We start from the raw sequence: 18,179 nt of genomic DNA, 5'->3' as shown, positions 1-18,179 counted from the left end.
CACAACCACTTCTTTCCCCCTGCCCCCTTTATCTTTTAATTTTACTTCTTGCGCTAGGAAGCGTCAGCAGCCCAACTATGAATGACAGAAGTTAAACAGCTGTAGGGACCCTGGAGCTGTCGCACCTGGTGCGAACCTGTTTGCGGGTTTGTAATTAGTGACTGGCGTTAGGAAACGCAGAGTTAATGGAAGAAAAAGGAGCTGTCGCACCTACCTGGCCGAGTTGAACTCTTTGTATCGTATTGTTTACTATTCCATAAAAAAGCAGCTCGGCTTGTTTGGTTGGTTTTGGTTTCAGGGGGTTTGGTTTGTGTGTGGGTTTTGTTTTGTTTGGTTTTTGTTTTTTACACTGTAACAGTATTATGCTGAAGTAAACCCTGTCGATATAAAGATACTTATATAGGGTAGACTTTGACACCTTTTTTTAAAATAAATTTTGGAGAAAATGTTGATAGGGATTGAATTCTAACAGTAATGTTTTGAAAATAATGACTTCCTGAAACAGCTAAATTTACAATTCAGAAAGACCCATATTCATTTATGAGGGACAACAGACTTGGGATGCTTTTGTGGCCCATGATTTTTACTCTGATGCCTTCAAAAAAGAACTGGTGGCTTCAAAAAAAAGCATTTACTGCAGTTTTGATTTATTTTATTCTTTTGATGTTAAAGAGAAGATGTTTCTGAGCTGCATCTAGAGACCCTACCTGTAAGAAAAAGCCTAGGAGATTTATTTTTTTAAATTAATATCTTTAAATTAAAGTGTAAGAGATGGGATTTCTGAGGGTTGGACAAGATAGTAAGACTTAATCTTTGCTCTATTACTAATTATACTTTCCTGTCTCACTCTGAAAGTTTTGGACTCCATTGAAAATTGATGATGTAGCCAATATAGGATTTGTAGTTTCAGAATGTTTGTTTTGATCGTAGTTGAAAAACCACTTTCAAAACTGAGAATTTGGTAAGTTATTCTGAAGAAATTGCCCTGGGTAAATAGCTAAAAGGATTTTTGCAACCAGTTTACAAAGTAATAATGCATACATACCATGTGCCATAAGGAATACAGTAAGTGTTTTTAGAGTCACTTTATAGGAAGGCTATAGGGAATAAACAGTAATATATTTGGCTGCAGTTGCCTGCCTTTTTATTTGTAAGTTGTTTCAAGAGCACACTCTCTCCCCCTCTCTGTTTTCACTTGTGTAGGAGGTAATTATGGTTTGTGCATGATTGATACTATATGATCTATTACAATAGATCCTGTGTTTGAACATGTCAAAATTTATCGGTACTAATAATATTACTGATTACTTTGCAATATTGCAGTGACTGGTTGTCTAATACTGGGGTGATATGTAAGTCTCTGTTAATTTGTAATGTGTTTCCCAGAGCTCTGAATTTACTATGGGATATGGTAAAGCAGCAGTTTTGTGCTAGAAAAAACTCGTTGTTTAGCTTTTACTTTATTAAAATGGTTTGCTTTAAATAAAATGAATACCCTTACCAGACAACCTTAGGTGTTTTGAAAGCAGCATACAATAGAATGCTAAATGTTGAGTATTCAAACCATCCAGTAGTTCCAGATGTCAGGCACACTGAGAAACAGATTTATTTTTAGCATTGTGGTTTCTCCTGTGTTGTCTTGGATCTAGCTTCACTGGTTTGTACTTAATGTAATAAGGAGAAAAGTCTATTTTGGTGCTAACTAGGATGCTTTGCAATATGGAATAACATACCACTGTTTACATATATTTTCAGATGTTTACAATGGAACTGTGACCTTTCTGCCTTTGGAGGAAGACAGTGAAGGAAGATGCCTGATCAAAAAGGGCAATATTTATCAAATTCAACTTAAACACCTAAAAGATGAGGAATGGTACGTGCTGAGAGTGAGAGAGGAAGCAAACAGTTATTGCAAGGGTCACACAGTGGTTTAGTATTGGTACACAGGCAATTTGGTTTGTATAATTTCCTGCTTGGTTGGTGAATGACAGTAGTAGTGTGATCGGAGTGCATAGTGTTCTGTAAAAAGAAACCTCTACAACACCTAGAATAATATAAAACAAATCTGTTTTAGCTTTGAATGTATACATTGACTGTACCTGTGTGTGGTCTAGAAAAAATAGACATATTCTGATCATAGAGAAGTACCTATGCCTCTGAAAAACATCAGGTTCTGTGGGTGTTAGTAAGTTTGAGACAAATAGGAGTTGCTGTGAACCTGCTGAGCTTCAGTTACTGAAATGTAGACCATTGCAACTTGGTCCTGAGTATCTGAGGACATAGCTCCAATGCACTCTGAATAGAGATAATGAAATAATGAATTGTGCCAATGGATATATTTTCCTCTTAAAATTTCCTGTTGTTTTCATGAACGTCATAAGTTAACTTCTGCTACTTGGTGTTCAGATATCTTGCTGAATTAGGTTGTTTGTCATATGTGGGTCTTCAGTCATTGTGTCAAATGCAGCATGGAATCTCATGTACAGAGTTGAACAGAGAGATAATGAGGTAACAAAATTCAGGGAAGACTATTCCATTGTTCAGTAACTTCACTGTTTGATTTTCCTTTTGGTTTTGTATATTGCATATTTCTTTATTTTCCAGTCTAGTTTTATATCTGTTTGGTCTGCTGAATTTTGCCACTTAATCATTGTTTTCTTCCTTTCTCTGAGTTAGCCAAAATAATGAAATATACTGTATTTATACAAAACTCTTGTGTTTTGTTTTTTTAAAGGTCTGTGTCTCTTGTAGCTCCATTTCCAGAAGATTGGTTTGCAGATGGAATTGCATACCCCAAACTTGCATGGCTTGGAAATGAACTTTTGCCCAAACTGGCTAAATGGTCCGTGGAGCAAAAGCTTAGTGAGTTTAAAAGTACACTCTCGCTCATTTCTATAGCAAAATACAGCAAGCTTTATCAAGACCTCAAAGAAAAATACAAAGAGATGGTAAAGGTAACTTTAGCAATAAAACCAGTAATAATATGCTTTCATATCTTTTTTCGTGGTTGGTATAGTGAAGCTGCTTCTGTCACTAAATTATTTATTTTTTTTTAATACATTGAAATGTATGTTTTCTGGTTTCATGTTATGGGGTGGGGTTTTTTGGTGCATATGGAGAAAAAAAGAATTTAGTACTTGGGAGAATTGAACTGGATAAAAGGGATTTGAAGCCAAGTTCACAACAAATATTTGGAGGAGTTAGGCTTTTTCCTGAATGTGTCCCTTGTGATAAAAAATAAGCAGTAGGTTAGTGGAATAAATACTAAGTCATCCACGGTAGAAGGCACAAATGAAGCACCTCCTTCTCCAAAACAAGGCTCTGGAAACAGCATTGGTTAGCAAGAAGGTTAAATTTCCCATTCCTCTTCTGAAATTTGGATGCTATCCTAATATGTGTTCGAGTTAGAGGAGCAGTGTTGTAATTTATTTTTTTTTATCCTGTGGCACCTGAATAGTGACAGAGATCACCTAAAGTATTGTATGTGTTCTTATAAACTAGACTGTAGCTGCAAGCAAAAAACTTGGTAAATGCTTTTGTAAAACATATTGTGAAAATGTTGAAAGGTTTTACTGTTGATATTTCTGTGTAGCAGAAAGATCTGTATGAGAGGTGAATTGAACTTTTGAGCAAGGCAGTAGTTCAGTCTTTAGCTCTGCAGTAGAATTAATACAGTGTTGAGCATTTTAGTCTTTATTTGAATTCCTCATTTACAAAATAGGGCAGATTTTGATTCTTTGTGTTCTGTTATGTCAGGATGATTCTATGTCTGTTACCTTCAGAAAAGAAAGTTATGAATGTTTATGTTATCAGTGTTGCACAGGAGTAATACAAACATTTTTCTTCTGTAAGAGTTAAGCAAAAGATACATTGTCTATTACAGAACAGATGCAACAGTTTACTTGTGACCTGCACATATGGAGCCATAATACTCTTGGAAACTTTATTGTTTGGATGAGAGCAGACCTTCTTTATGCCATCGCTTTTTTTGGTGTAACTCACAAAATCAAACAGTTTTTATTTGCATTCTCTGTGTGTATTTTTAATGAGGTTAAATACAATATTTGTGAAGTGCAGAAACCTATTGAAGTGACTGAGTATCCAAATTGCTCCAACTGAGCATTTCTTGAAGTTATTTCAGATGATGCAGAAAATAAATTTTCTCTCTTTTTGTTTCCTGAAGGTGTGGCCTGAAGTGACAGATCCTGAAAAATTCGTTTATGAAGATGTTGCCATTGCCACTTACTTGCTGGTAGGGAACTGCTTTGCCTAATAATATTCTACAAGTTTCTATTTCCTGGTAGTAGAACCTCTTTAAAGAAAATCAGTTTAGAGTGAAACAAGAATTTTGTGAAGATATGATGAAGATTTGCAGTCTTCTGTCATGGAGAAATTTATGATCTACAGAGACAATATGTATTTGTTTCTAAGTAATAAAGCAAAAAGCACTGATGTGGAAGTGGTTAGATGGACCAATTGGAGATCAGGAACAATTGTCTTATACATATTTCTATCCCTTGTTAATTTTATGCCAAAGTTTTTTCACTGCTATGCCTTTCCCTGATAAAATTTCAGCTCAAATCCCATCTCCACATGCAGTAAGACCAACTGTAGAATGCAGATAAATGCTTGGTGCAGTTTTCTAAGGCACCTACCTACTTAAGATTTGATGAAAACTCTGCAACCTGCAGTCACTAGAAACTTCAGGTTTTTAAAAAGCATCACAATGTGTCACTGTGTATGCACACAAGTATTTTTCACTGCCTATAGTAAAAGCTCTCTACCTTGAACTATATTTCTGGCATCTTATCTAAATCAGTATTTGTAAGTAAGTTGGCTCATTTACAGGACTCATCAAGGATGAATTTGATAATCGACTGTTTAACCTTAGACCCTCAGTTTCTTTTCCCATGAAGATTTTTAAGATTGTCTGAAGGAGCTTGAATGGCCTGTGCTACTCTCAAAATCTTGATTGTCATGTTGGTGTGGCAGAACTTTTTGCCTCAGAGAAATGATGATGATGACATGGGCAGACAGCTAGACTAGATGGTCTCTGATACTGGCTTGTGGAAAGAGCTATATAATATACTCATCTTTAACATTTTTACGCCTGTAATAATATTAGGTGTTGAAAATTAGGAATTTAGTTGTAACCACAAGAAAAATCTGTACTGACAGAATTTTTATGCATGTGAATGTTAGTGTACAGTGATAATGTCTGTTAGCTGACATAGCATGAGTTTTCAAGAAGTTATTAAAGTCATCCAATATCTGGCTTACAAAAATAAAAGCTTAAACGATGGTATTAAGAAGCTAACCTCCCTGCAAAACGTTCAGGTATCTATATGATGGTATATAATAACTCATTATTTAGGGAGTACATTAAACAGGTGGTTAGGAGAAGGTAGGTCCTGGGTTATTATTTTACGGATTTGTGGCATCTATGTGTAACCTCATTTTACAATGCAATCATACTAAGGTCACCTACTGCCTAGGGACATGCCCAAAGAAGTAGCTGCTCAGTTTGTATTGTGAGAAACTCAATAGGGGCTGTAGGATAGGTGTGATCTGTGTAGGACATGATTAGGGATTTCTGGGATATTGCCTAGAGTGCCCAAGTGTATTGATTGGTAAATTTAAAAACATAAACACAGCCTGATAATCTCCATTGATTATCTGCAACTTTTTTCCCACTAGCAAAACTGACAAATGGACAAGTAACAATGTTCAAAGTATTAATATTCATGGTTAAATATTCTTGAGGGGTTTTGTTAGTCATCATGAAACATAAGAGTGCAGTGTTCATTGAATGTGTTCTCTGTAACTTCTCATTGAAGGAAAGAGTTTGACAGTGTTAGGTTAATCCGAGCGAAATCCAGATAAATATCCAGTTGTTAATTATGAATTATGTATCTGTGTAAAAGTAAGTACTTATGTACAGAGTAAGGAGTAGAACTTGTCTAAAATCTTTGGGGTCCCTTTAGCTGATGTAGAATTTGGGACAGCTAATGTGCTGGGTAACACTGTTGCTTTGTTCAGTGGAAAGGGATGTTGCATGTACTAATGTGTCAAAAACTGATTACAGAGATAACACTGTTGCTTTGTTCAGTGGAAAGTGATGTTGCATGTACTAATGTATCAAAAACTAATTACAGAGGACATTGTGGGTTTTATTTTCAGTTCTGCCACCAATTCTTTCTTTGTTCCATACAGTGGATATAAATGCTTCCATGAGGTTACTTGCAGAGTCACTGTTGAAGTTTACTTGCTGCTTATTTTGCTTTCCTCTGTTCATATCTTTCAGCCTTTGTTTTGCACCTTTTATTTTACATTTATGTTCATTCAAGCCCAAAATTTTATAGCCCTGATTAATTTCAACTTCCAAGTGACTCAGAGGGGAGTGAAGGATGTGCTTAGTACTTAGAAAATGTTGATGTTTTATAACATCATAACTTCTGCCTCTCTGCATAAATAGTTTTCATGGTTTTTTGGTTTGTTTTGTATTTTTTCCTCCTCTAAAGTTATTTGTCTGTGAGTATGGTGAATGTTTTCTGTCACACCTGCATTCTTTCCCAGCTTGCTCCTTTCATTTCCAATAACCTTTGCTGCTTTCTTACAGGGAAACTTGAGAGCATAAGCTAAAATGTTTTCTTTTCTTGTCTTAGATTCTTTGGGAAGAAGAGAGAAAGGAAAAAGGGTTGACCAAGAAACAGTCATTTGTAGATCTTGGATGTGGAAATGGTTTACTGGTTCATATTCTAAACAATGAAGGGGTAAATAGAGTGCTTTTAATATAATAATTAAAACTAGAGATTAGCTGTCCTTCTATCTAGCATGCAAATAGCCAAAATTTAGTTAATTCATGTTGTTAAAATAGAATTTTTTCACTCTAGCTTCCCAGAGAAAATCCTATCAGAGCTTTAGAAACCTTTCATTTATGTATCAGTTTTCATTAGTGCATTTCATTTCAATTCAAGTCTATTTTTCTGAGGTAAGAAACTAAGAGGGAGAAGAAAAAGCAATGGTGTAATCTAGTTATGCTGTAGACAAAGAAAAAGCAATGAGGAACCTTGACACAGAAATTCTCTCTCACAGTATGATTTTCATTAACTTATTTTTATCCAAATTGAATTCTGCTTGTGATGTCCTGAAAATGTTTTTCTATATCTTTAAAAACAATCCTGAGATTAGTTCATTGAAAATGCTTAACAACATACTGTGCTTTTGGGAGTGAAAATGTGACAACAGCATAATTCAGTTTCTTGAGGCACAATTTCTGAAACAACATCAAAAAAAGCTCAGTGAGACTAAGCAAAACCCAGTGAAGTTGGGTCTGTCTGTTTCAGAAAATTGCATTTTCCACTTTTGGGAGAACATGGTAAAATTTGTAGAGGAAATGAATGTCTCCTATTAGATCAATAGATGTCACTGATGGGGGAAAAAATGTCCCAAATTGTCCTAACACAGGCTTTCTATTCTTGTGTGGCCAGAAAGATTTCTAATACAAGATGCTGTTTTCTCTGTAGACATTTCTTCTCATTCATCATTAGGTCATCACTGCTGGAGTGCTGAAAAACACTGACTGTCAAAAAAATCTTATGTGAGAGTTTTGTGAGACTTTTTTAGCAATTGGTTTTGGTTAGTTCTGCACAAGGTTCTTAAAGTTCAGATACCTACACGTTCTTCATTTCTTGCTTTAGTTTGTGGTCTATGTCTTCTTCCCTTCAATTCACACAGGTGAAAAATGTGTTTGGACTTAAATACTTGAAAGGTGGTTCCCCACTAAGGACTGCTTAGAGTAGCATTCTGAGATCTGTGGGTGCAACAGTAGTACTCACCTTATGAAATATGATCTTTTAAAAAACAAAGAAACAAGAACCAATATCTCTTTTTTTACATTTGTAGAGTTCCAGATTTTCAAGAGCAGTCTTGATAGGTGTGCCTAGATAAAATTTTGAGATACATTGCTAAAGTTTCTGAGTAATTCCCTTTGTATTTCGAAGGGAAAGAAGGGATTGAAAGTATTCAGCCTGAAATGGTGAAGCTGTTTCATTGTGTCTAAATTTTAGCGTGAATGCAATAATCAATGTAAATATGTACATTTATTGAGCCTGTTTGACAATTTCTGCTAAAAGTAATACTTAAAATGACACTTTTTATTGTTCAAATATTTCAGCATTCAGGTAGAGGAATTGATGTGAGGAGAAGAAAAATATGGGACATGTATGGACCAGAAACTCATTTAGAGGTATTATGCAAATGTATGTCAGTCTTACTGATCTGTAAATTTATTCATTTGTTCATTGCTTTAGGTTTTATTGATGGAAATATAACTAAGCTTTCTGGGTTATAGACAGTTGCCCAAAGTGTTCCATGGTTTTGGTGTGATGCCACCCACATACCCTGATGGTGTGTAAAGTAAGTTGTAAAGGGAATTATGAGAGCAGTACTATATCATACCCTTGCATATTTGCAACTTAGTTTTCAGCCAAGAAGACTAGCATGGTTTCTTGCTGCATGCACAGATATGCACACCATGAAACAAGCTTTGATTTTACTGGAAGAGCAATATTAAGCAGCTTTGTTTGCACCACTGTAGCTCATAAGAGATAATATCCAAAGTTGTGAGTTATATTTTTTTGAAGGAGATTCTGACCTTCTAATGCTATGTGGTGTTTTGGGGACAAAATTGTTGTTGAACCTCAAAGGAGCCAATCTAAATAATTGCAATAATAGCCTTCAAAAATTGAAAAGGAAAATGTGTCTGAAAGATAGATTGCATTTCAAATTCCATATTAGCATTTTTATGAGAACAGGAACAATTTGAGCACAGGAACTTTCACTTTGACTCCAGGCATTCTTGATCTGATAGTTGTTAAACTGTGGTGCTAATGAACAGTTGCCCTTTGGAAATGAGGTGTTCCTGTTTTCTTTAGACTCTAAAATGTATCTCAAAATTTGTCAGCTTCCAATATAGCAAAATAATTTTTAGCCTGTAGATATTCTGTAGCAGTTTCGATTAAAGATAATTCAGTGTATCTTTGGATTGTAACAACTCACATTAAATCAACAAAAGAGCAGCAATTTTCACAGATGGGAGGTGAAGCTTTCACAGCCTTGTGCAGCCTTCTCTTTGCCACCCTACCATTTTGGGTACAGATTGCCATAGCTGCCAGGTTCCTTTGCTGCAGTCTGCAAGCAGATCTTACTGAAAAGCTTCAAGAAACAACCCAAAACATAAGGCTGTGGTACTCCTTCATTCCTGTTGTACTATATTAAGTCACATTTGATCATGCTGAACAGCATCTTCTCTTTTCCTTTGTGTTACCTATTCTGTTTTCTGCCCAGACAGAAACAATAAAAGTATCCAAAATATACATATAAGGAAAGTACTGGTTTATACTGGAAGGAGTTACCTAATGAATGGGAAGGGTGAAATTATTTTGCAAGGCTCCTGTAGCCTTTGGAGCCACAGCAGGAGACAGCACCTGCTCATGCTGTTGTTACCATTGGAGCTAATTTTGTTTTGATCTTTACTTCAGGCTTGAGTTACAGGAGGAGTGTTGCCATCTGTGACATTCAGTGCAATGCGAACAGTGTAAACAAATTTAACAGGTGGCACTCTGTATCACGTTGCCATCTGTGACATTCAGTGCAATGCTAACAGTGTAAACAAATGTAACAGGTGGCACTCTGTATCACCAAACTGCTGTCAGGCATGCTGAATACAAATCTGGTTATGGGTGACTGTCAAAATGTGGAGTGTGGCACTGATAATTCATGCTGTGCCTAAATTGAAAGATCAAAACTTAAAGTACAAGTATCTTGTTTAATCAACCTTAAGAAAACAGTTACCAAAGACTTGGTTTAACTTCTGGTAACCTGTGAAAAAGAAAATTTTTACATGCATTGTCTTGAAATTTATATGCATACCTAAAAAATGTAGTATTTAAAGTGGCCAGTAATCCTGAAAGGGGAATTGGAATTGTTACTGAAATAGTCTGAACTTTTTGAAATTCCCTAATAAGTAGTGTAAGTTTGGGTTTTTTTTTACATTCCTATACAGATTCTGCTTTGCATATCCACGTGAATTTTAAGCTCATAAGCTTGTATTTTCTATATAGAAAGAAAGTATGGGCATAATTTTCAGAACTTTTCTGAAGGGTCTATGAAAATTCAAGTCTAAAACTTTTTTCAAATCTACCCAGTAATTATGTTGACATTCATACACATTTGCAAGGAAGAGTATGTACTTCCATGTTTTTTTGGTCTTTAAATACTTCCTTTGCTTGAACTTAATTCAAGATGAGAAAACTCATGTGCATGAGGCACAGACATTAAGGGCACTCTAGAACTTTTAACATGTAACCTGTATGAAGAATTCATCCTGTTTGTTTTGTTTGGGGTTTGTTTTTTGTTAGTTTTTGTTTGTGGGGTTTTCTGGTGGGTGTTTTTTAAGAATTGTGGGATAGGATATGCTTGAGACTATTCTGTGAGTCAGTATTGTTGTGGGAAGACTTTCTTTACTGTTGTCTTCTCAATTCATATATCTTGAATTTCCATGAGGCAAAATACTATTCTTTTCCCTACCCTAACCTATTGTTTCCTGGTTTTGCTCCTGGTTTTGCATGTATCATAAAGTAGTCTTGACACTACTTGGGAGAGGAAGGAAGGCAACATAGACAAGAAGAGAAAGTGTTAGGCTTGGTTAGTTTTATTATATCTCTGAAGAGTGGTATTTTGTATGTTAGGATTTGATTTGGGAAGCATCTTTGAAAAAGAAGGTAACCCCTAACCTATTGTTTCCTGGTTTTGCTCCTGGTTTTGCATGTATCATAAAGTAGTCTTGACACTACTTGGGAGAGGAAGGAAGGCAACATAGACAAGAAGAGAAAGTGTTAGGCTTGGTTAGTTTTATTATATCTCTGAAGAGTGGTATTTTGTATGTTAGGATTTGATTTGGGAAGCATCTTTGAAAAAGAAGGTAACAGTGAAGCTGTGTTCTCATTAATTGCTGTACGAGTCCTAAGGACTGTAAGGCATAGCAAATTAAATGACTTTTTGTAAAATTGAGTCCAGACACACATGTGACAAAAGGAGATTAGCAAGAAATCATAATCCAGTGTATGGTATTTGTTTATTGATGTTTATGGTGCCAGATATCTTAATCAGAGTTATTATTCCACTGCTTGTCTCACCAATATCTCGTGGGCATTTGTTGCCAAATTACTTCTCTGTAGGTGTAAAAAATGACTACTTGGCCAAAGCGCATGTCTAGGAAAACGATGGTGTCTGTGTACACTCACCTTGTATTTGTCAGCTGGTATTATTTTATATTGTTGCTTAGTGTTTTACTAGCAAATAAAATGCTTTGAAGAATCCTGTAATAAAATTCACTTAATGCATTGTTTGGTTTTTTTAGGAATCTACAATCATGCCAGGTGACAGTCATCTCTTTCCAGATACTGACTGGCTCATAGGAAACCATTCAGATGAGTTAACACCATGGATACCTGTAATTGCTGCTAGGTATTTGCCAAGGGAGGGGAGTGGGAGGGAAGGAATTAAAAATCCCCACAACAAACAAGGAAAAGAAAACAAACAAACTCCCCCATATTTACCTATGTGAGCTTGGTAGAAACTCACTTTTGCTGCCACACTTGTTGTCCTTGCATGACTTACTGCTTTTTATGCCAGTTGATTGTTTTTACAGTGTTTCTCTTCCTGTGGAGAAGCACAGATTCAGGATTTACTTTCTCATACATAGAATTTAGTGAAGCATTTTGCTTTTGAAGTTCAAAAACCAAAACTGGTTTTTATTCTTTATCTGTGAATCTGTTGCTTGTTTTGTTGTTGTTGTTGTTTGTTGGAGGTTTTTTATGTGAAAAGAAAAAAAAGCTGTTGGTTCTGCCTTTCCTTGAACTGTTGTGCTTTTTACAACCAGCAAGAGTAGTTCATTTTGTAGAGATGTAGTTCTGCAAACTAAATTGGTACAGTGATTTGATATAGCAGAGACTTTGTGAAATAGTAATTTTTGATTAAACTGATAGATCTACTGAAAGAAGAAATTATAAGTATTATTGCATGAAGCTCTGTCACTTAACAAAAATTTCCATTCTTGATTGTATCTAGTAGATTATTTGTTAATTTTTTGTGTTTTCTGAAATAACTTACTATTCAGCAATTTGTTGTGCTTCTTGTAGATCCTCCTATTCATGTTGCTACTTTGTGCTGCCATGTTGCTTCTTTGATTTCTGTGGAAAATACCGCCGAAGACAAAGCAAGAAGACTCAGTACAGGGAATACCTTGATTTTGTTGCCCAAGTGGGATTTGTCTGTGGCTTCCACGTGGAAGAAGATTGCCTTAGAATTCCATCAACAAAAAGGGTAACTTTGGACTGCGTAGGGCTTTTGTCTTTTTCTTTTAAGCTGCTGGCTGTTTGAAGCATATGAATGTTTGTTCATTGTTATTGCTGTAAGATCAGACTGTGGTCAGCTGCATTACTTGATACAAAAAACTCTGAAGAGAGACTAAAAATGCTCATTGTTTTCCTGGGTATTCTACTCTTGATGTTGTAGGTACAATCCTAAAGGCAAGAAAGAATGGAAGGTTTCATGATTTTTTCTTATCATAGAATCAGCCAGGTTGGAAAAGACCTCAAAGATCATCAAGTCCGACCCTACTGTTTTTACTAGATCATGGCACTAGTACAAAAAACTCTGAAGAGAGACTAAAAATGCTCATTGTTTTCCTGGGTATTCTACTCTTGATGTTGTAGGTACAATCCTAAAGGCAAGAAAGAATGGAAGGTTTCATGATTTTTTCTTATCATAGAATCAGCCAGGTTGGAAAAGACCTCAAAGATCATCAAGTCCGACCCTACTGTTTTTACTAGATCATGGCACTAGGTACCACATCCAGTCTCATCAACCTCCAGGCCAGGGATGGTGAATCCACCACCTCCCTGGGCAGCACATTCCAATGTCTAATTACTCTCTTTGTAAAAAATCTCTTCCTAATATCTAACCTAAACCTCCCCTGGCAGAGCTTGAGTCTGTGTCCTCTTGTCCTTCTGCTGGTTGCCTGGGAGAAGAGACCAACCCCCACCTGATTACAACTATACAGGATGGAAAACTTTAAAAAAAATAATTTTTTTGCCTTAATTTTTATAGCTGACTGTCTTGGTTATTTGTACTTGATTTTGCTGGTTTTCATGTCTCATGAAATGTCTTCAGAGTAGGAAGAGCTGTCCAACTTTAACTTTGTAAATAATCTGAGGGTCAGGAACCATATTTTTGCTCTGTGATTTTGTAACATGATGGAGGATGATTTGTTTACTGGATTTCTTCTGTGGCACCAATATTTGAAAACTAGAATTAAGAAACCCTCAGATGTTAATGAGCAATGAGTTCATATTGGTATCTTCTGTAGGCAGAGTTAGAATCCTGCATAAGTGTGGAGATTGGGGGCTGTGTCTAAGTATAGGACTCAGTAAATAGTGCTGTATCTGTTTCTACTCAAATAGGTAAGCCTTATTGGAAGAAAAAGGACCTATCCACCTACAGAATATGCTCTGATTGACAAGCAGATAACACAGTTCATTAATAATCGTCAGGCCTGTGCTGTGGTCATGTGTGGCAGAAGTGTTGGATTTAATCATAACGATCACTGTGATGGTGTGTGTGAAGAAGCAGGCCCAGAACTTCCTGAAGATGAGTCTGAGACATCTGGTACAGTTTGGATGCCTGGATTTCAACCCAGAGAAAAAGTAGAGCAAATCAGAAATTGTGCCTCCCTCCCTCGGGATTTTGTGGATGATGTGGTTCTCAGTGTGGCAAACTTGCTGTTAAATGCAACCCCCCAAAAATCATGTTCTGATATGCAAGGTGGAAACACAAATACCTGGAATCAGGGAGGTGAGATTGTGTTTCCTTTGTGTTGTCTTATGCTATGTCTTTTCCAATACGTTTAAATGTTTGTAAATTTAGTAAGTGAAATAGACTTTAGGAAGTACCAAGAACAGTACAACAGCAGCCAAAGGTGCTTTTTTCCTGCTGTGTTTTATTGCACATAGAAGAATATTTTGCAGTTGATGTGAGGATTTTTTTTCTGGTTTACACGTAAATACTATTATAGAATCCATTTTTGTTAACAGAAACCAAATTAAATGCATAACTCCTCCCCATCTGCCAAAACAAAACAAACCACTCCACAGCTGTTTGGGGAGACTATTAAGTTTTTGAATATTCACATCATAATTAGCTGTAATTCCATGAGAATTGTGGAAAAAGTGCTTGGAAGTGCCAAGTTATGGCATGATTGCAAAGTTTTAATTTAGTCTTATGAACAAAAAGAAGGGAAGTTGCTGTCAATTTTATAAGCATTCAGTTAGTCCTCACTACTACCATTTTTCTGTTTTCCTCTGTTTATTTACTTACTGCAGTTTAACTTGTATGTTAGTGTTGCAGGAGTTCTTTGAGTCAGTCTCTCTTCTAACTACATGCTTATAAACAGTGCTTATTGCAATGAAGGCTACATGATAGTGTAAAAAAAGCAGGGCAAATCTACATTGGAAATTCTGTGGATTTTACTTACTGTGGAAATTCTGACTTGAGTCCTGTAGAGTGAAAGCTGCTATTCTGCAGACAATGTACATATAAAATATATATCATACATGATATTGCAAGAGCAAAGTTGTTGCAGTACTGGTAGATAATTCATACATTCTAGAAGTTAAATTTTCTTAAGGTGTTTTATGTATAAATTTTTGTACCTACATCATTTTTTATTGCAGAAAGCCTTTCCTTGAAAGAAGTGGCAGAACACTTAAATAAGGAGACTTTAAAAAGGCTAAAGAGTGAGTATGGCGGCTTGCAGACACTGCTCAAGAACAGTCATCAAGTATTTGAAGGTAAAGGATATACACATGCATAAAAAAGGGGCTTAGAGTAACTGATCTGTGCCAGTTTCTTTTTATCAGGCATCTTGTCCAATAAAGGACTGCTTTTCTAGGGAAAAATTATGCTTTAACATAAATAGCACTATATCAGCTCATTTTTCTTCAACTGTTGAGAGGAATTTTAAAGCTTGGCTGAAACCACTTCTTGATTGGCTTCATATGAGTTCAGATCTATCTGTGCATCACAAGGAAGCCTGAAGGGATGAATTCATTCAAGCCTTGAACGTGTGATATTCAGCTTTCACTGGACTTGTTACCTTTTGAATAGCAATTATCAGAATGTAGAATGGTATTGGTTAACTATTCCAAGCTACAAGTGTGTGATACAGAAGGTACAGTTGAAGCAGAATATGAAAATAGAATATGGCAACATCGAAGCTGTTGGGAACTGCAATGATAGGACAAGGAGAAATGGGTTCAGATTGAAGGAGGGGAAGTTTAGGTTAGATATTAGAAAAACGTTTTTTACTGTAAGGGTGGTGAGACACTGGAACAGGTTGCCCAGGGATGTAGTGGCTGCCCCGACCCTGGTGGTATTCAAAGCCAGTCTGGATGAGCCTTGAGCAACCTGATCTAGTGAGGAGGTGTCCCTGCCCAGGGGCAGGGAGTTGGGACTAGGTGATCTATAAAGTCCATTCCAACCCTTAAATTCTGTGATAAGTGGCAGATTCTTCCCTCTTCATTTTCACTGTTGTTTTTCATCTGTTTTTTTCTTCCTCTCTTGCTAACTTCCTTTTATTCTGTTTTTTTTTACACATTTAAGGATTTGACAGAGGTTCACAAATGTGTTTGTGTGTGTGCAGTTTATGGTCCTAACAGAGCAAATGAATCAACAAACCCCCACCAAAGTGCTGAATCTTTATTAACCAATGACAATTCACTGTAAATTCATACAAAGGATTAGACTTGTAATCTCTTTGGTGCAGTGTGGTTTTGGGTCAGTGAACTGTGTAGTCAGAGCAGTAGAAGACTCTTGCTGATAGTCACATGTTAAATGTGAAGTCATAAATTTTTGCACACAGGAAGAATTACAGTTCTTGAAGTTAAAACTTCTTTTGTCTGGACTTGCAATCTAAATTCAGATTATTTTAATCTAACTGACCCTAACCGCTATATTTAAAGTGAACAAAAAAACTTCTACAAAGATGGTGCAAAGTTGCCTCTAAATATTCAGCCCCAGAGTAAAACATCTCTCAGGGAAATCAATTCTTCTTTATACTGTGTCTATAATGTCTTGGTTTGTTGTGCATGTCTATTTCTGTACAAATGGCTCAACTGGTTTTGTCTGAGTTGTTCCATTTGTAGAATACATATTTTATTCGCAGAATGTCACTGTGCAATTTTTTTCCAGTATAATTCCCATGGCTGTCTATTAACTGCTGCACTTTGGTTTGTTTTTAAATTTCAGTTCTAAATGGGAGAGTTCATATACGTGACTGGAGAAAAGAGAAACCATCGAGTAAAACTAAACCTGAAGTGAATCGACGCCTTGCAGCTGACGCATTTAAAACACGTCTCTGTTGGTTTTTCATTCATCATCCTGATGGTTGTTCTTTGCCTTCTGAATCGTGCCCATATGCTCATGGGACTGAGGAGCTAAGGCAGTCTCAGATAATTAAAAAGAAAAAACATATACAGTAATAAAATGTTGCCACTTGCGTTTAAGCTGGTGTACATAACTGAATCTAGGATTGACTTTGGGACTCCCTAGAGCATGAAGAGCTGTACAATATGGAGGGGTATTCCCCATTCCTATGCATCTTATTTTGCAGTTGCTGTACCAGTTCTCCTGTATTTCTAAATTTTTATTTTTTTATTAACATGGAAAAAGTATAGTAAAATATATACTTTTGAATTTGTCATGGCTTCTTTGGCGTGTGTTTGTATACGTAGGGCAGGGCTGATCAAGAGGTCTTCAAGGCAACAGATTGCAGTCCATTGCCTGCAGAAGCAGCAGGGTCTATACCTATTGACAGGGTGGGAGCAAAGAACTGACTGACGAGTTGTATGCTCCCCCTTCTCCCTTTACATTTCTCTTCTGACCTTGGAAGAATCAGCACTTGCTAGATCACAATGACCCTGATAATTGCAACAGTACCTTGTTCATGGATCACACACCACATTATCCAATATGCCATGGAGTACAGTTACCTGGCCTACTTCTAACAGGAGCTGTGGTGGGCTCTGAGCCTTTCTCCATGGCTCTGGTCTGCAGAATTGTATTATCATGTCTTGAGTTCAGCCCATATCAGTGCTTTGTTACAGACAGTATAGAATTTCTATGTTTCAAAAGAAAAAAAAGATGAAAGGTACCTCAGGTAAATTACATTCTAAGGGGCAAGTTGGATGTAGTTCAGTGAAGCTTATTGGACTAGGGGAAAGAATAGTGTAAACCAGGTAAACTGCAACTCCTGTGAAGCAGGGCAGCACAGTAAGGGAACACAGCTGATAGTGTAGTTACTGTTGTAAGAATCAGAAAAACATTTAGTTATTGAGAAGACAAGAGCTGAGAAAAGCCATGACATTATATGAACTTGTGTGTAATGAAGTGATGATGTTGCCTTAGTTAGCATTTGTTTGGCTACATGCAGAGTAAGAAGAGTTCATCAAGATGCTTATTTATTGTGGCAAACATACTGCTATGTTTGAGGAGGAGGAGGCCCCTGTAAAATTAAGTCCAGATGGAGATTGCTTCCAGATGGTGCAAAGAAAAAAAACAGAGTTTCGATTCGTTTCCAGTCATTGGTGTTTTCCCTGATAATTCACCTTGGAGTAGAATGTGTCTGACTTGAAATAGGTGATTTCCTAAGTTCACCTGTGGAGCCTCTCAGATACACTTGGAGGAAATCAGGCTTAGGAAGCTGGAAGAAGATTGTGTTTGGAATTTTTTTCACTCCTTCTTTCCAATAAAGAGAGAGTTAAATATGTTCTTGACTCATTGAAGTTACAAATATATACATGATAAGTCTTGTGAATTAGTTTTGTACTACCTTTTTATTACTTGTGCATTGCTATGATACCTAGCATAGCATGCTGCTACCATAGCACACAGCCTCCTCTATTAGACTTTGTTTCTGAACTCACCAGCATGCAGCTCTGTCACAGATGGCTGACCTGCTTCATGTCTGGCATCACTGCAGGTGATGAGCCAGCCAGCAAATCTCCTGTAATTACAGAAACTTCCCTGTTGTTTGGAGAAGTGGTAAGAGCACATTTTTG

The 18,179-nt window shown here is 36.5% G+C and overlaps 1 protein-coding gene across 1 annotated transcript; it reads left to right on the top strand.

The window, feature by feature from the left end:
* Positions 1 to 1,755: 1,755 nt before the first annotated feature.
* On the top strand, positions 1,756 to 16,815 carry TRMT44 (tRNA methyltransferase 44 homolog (S. cerevisiae); the record flags this gene model as incomplete). Its single annotated transcript, XM_009078835.1, has 10 exons — positions 1,756 to 1,873; positions 2,735 to 2,954; positions 4,184 to 4,252; positions 6,666 to 6,773; positions 8,177 to 8,248; positions 11,423 to 11,529; positions 12,204 to 12,387; positions 13,527 to 13,917; positions 14,796 to 14,912; positions 16,369 to 16,815. Coding segments are annotated over 10 exons (1,619 nt in total), but the record flags the coding sequence as incomplete, so codon positions are not given.
* Positions 16,816 to 18,179: the final 1,364 nt, after the last annotated feature.

This window comes from Acanthisitta chloris, unplaced genomic scaffold (genome assembly GCF_000695815.1).
Source record: "Acanthisitta chloris isolate BGI_N310 unplaced genomic scaffold, ASM69581v1 scaffold8967, whole genome shotgun sequence".
NCBI classification, from domain to species: domain Eukaryota; kingdom Metazoa; phylum Chordata; class Aves; order Passeriformes; family Acanthisittidae; genus Acanthisitta; species Acanthisitta chloris.
The sequence above is the reverse complement of the archived record's forward strand: the minus strand, read 5'-3'. Positions and strand labels throughout refer to the sequence as shown.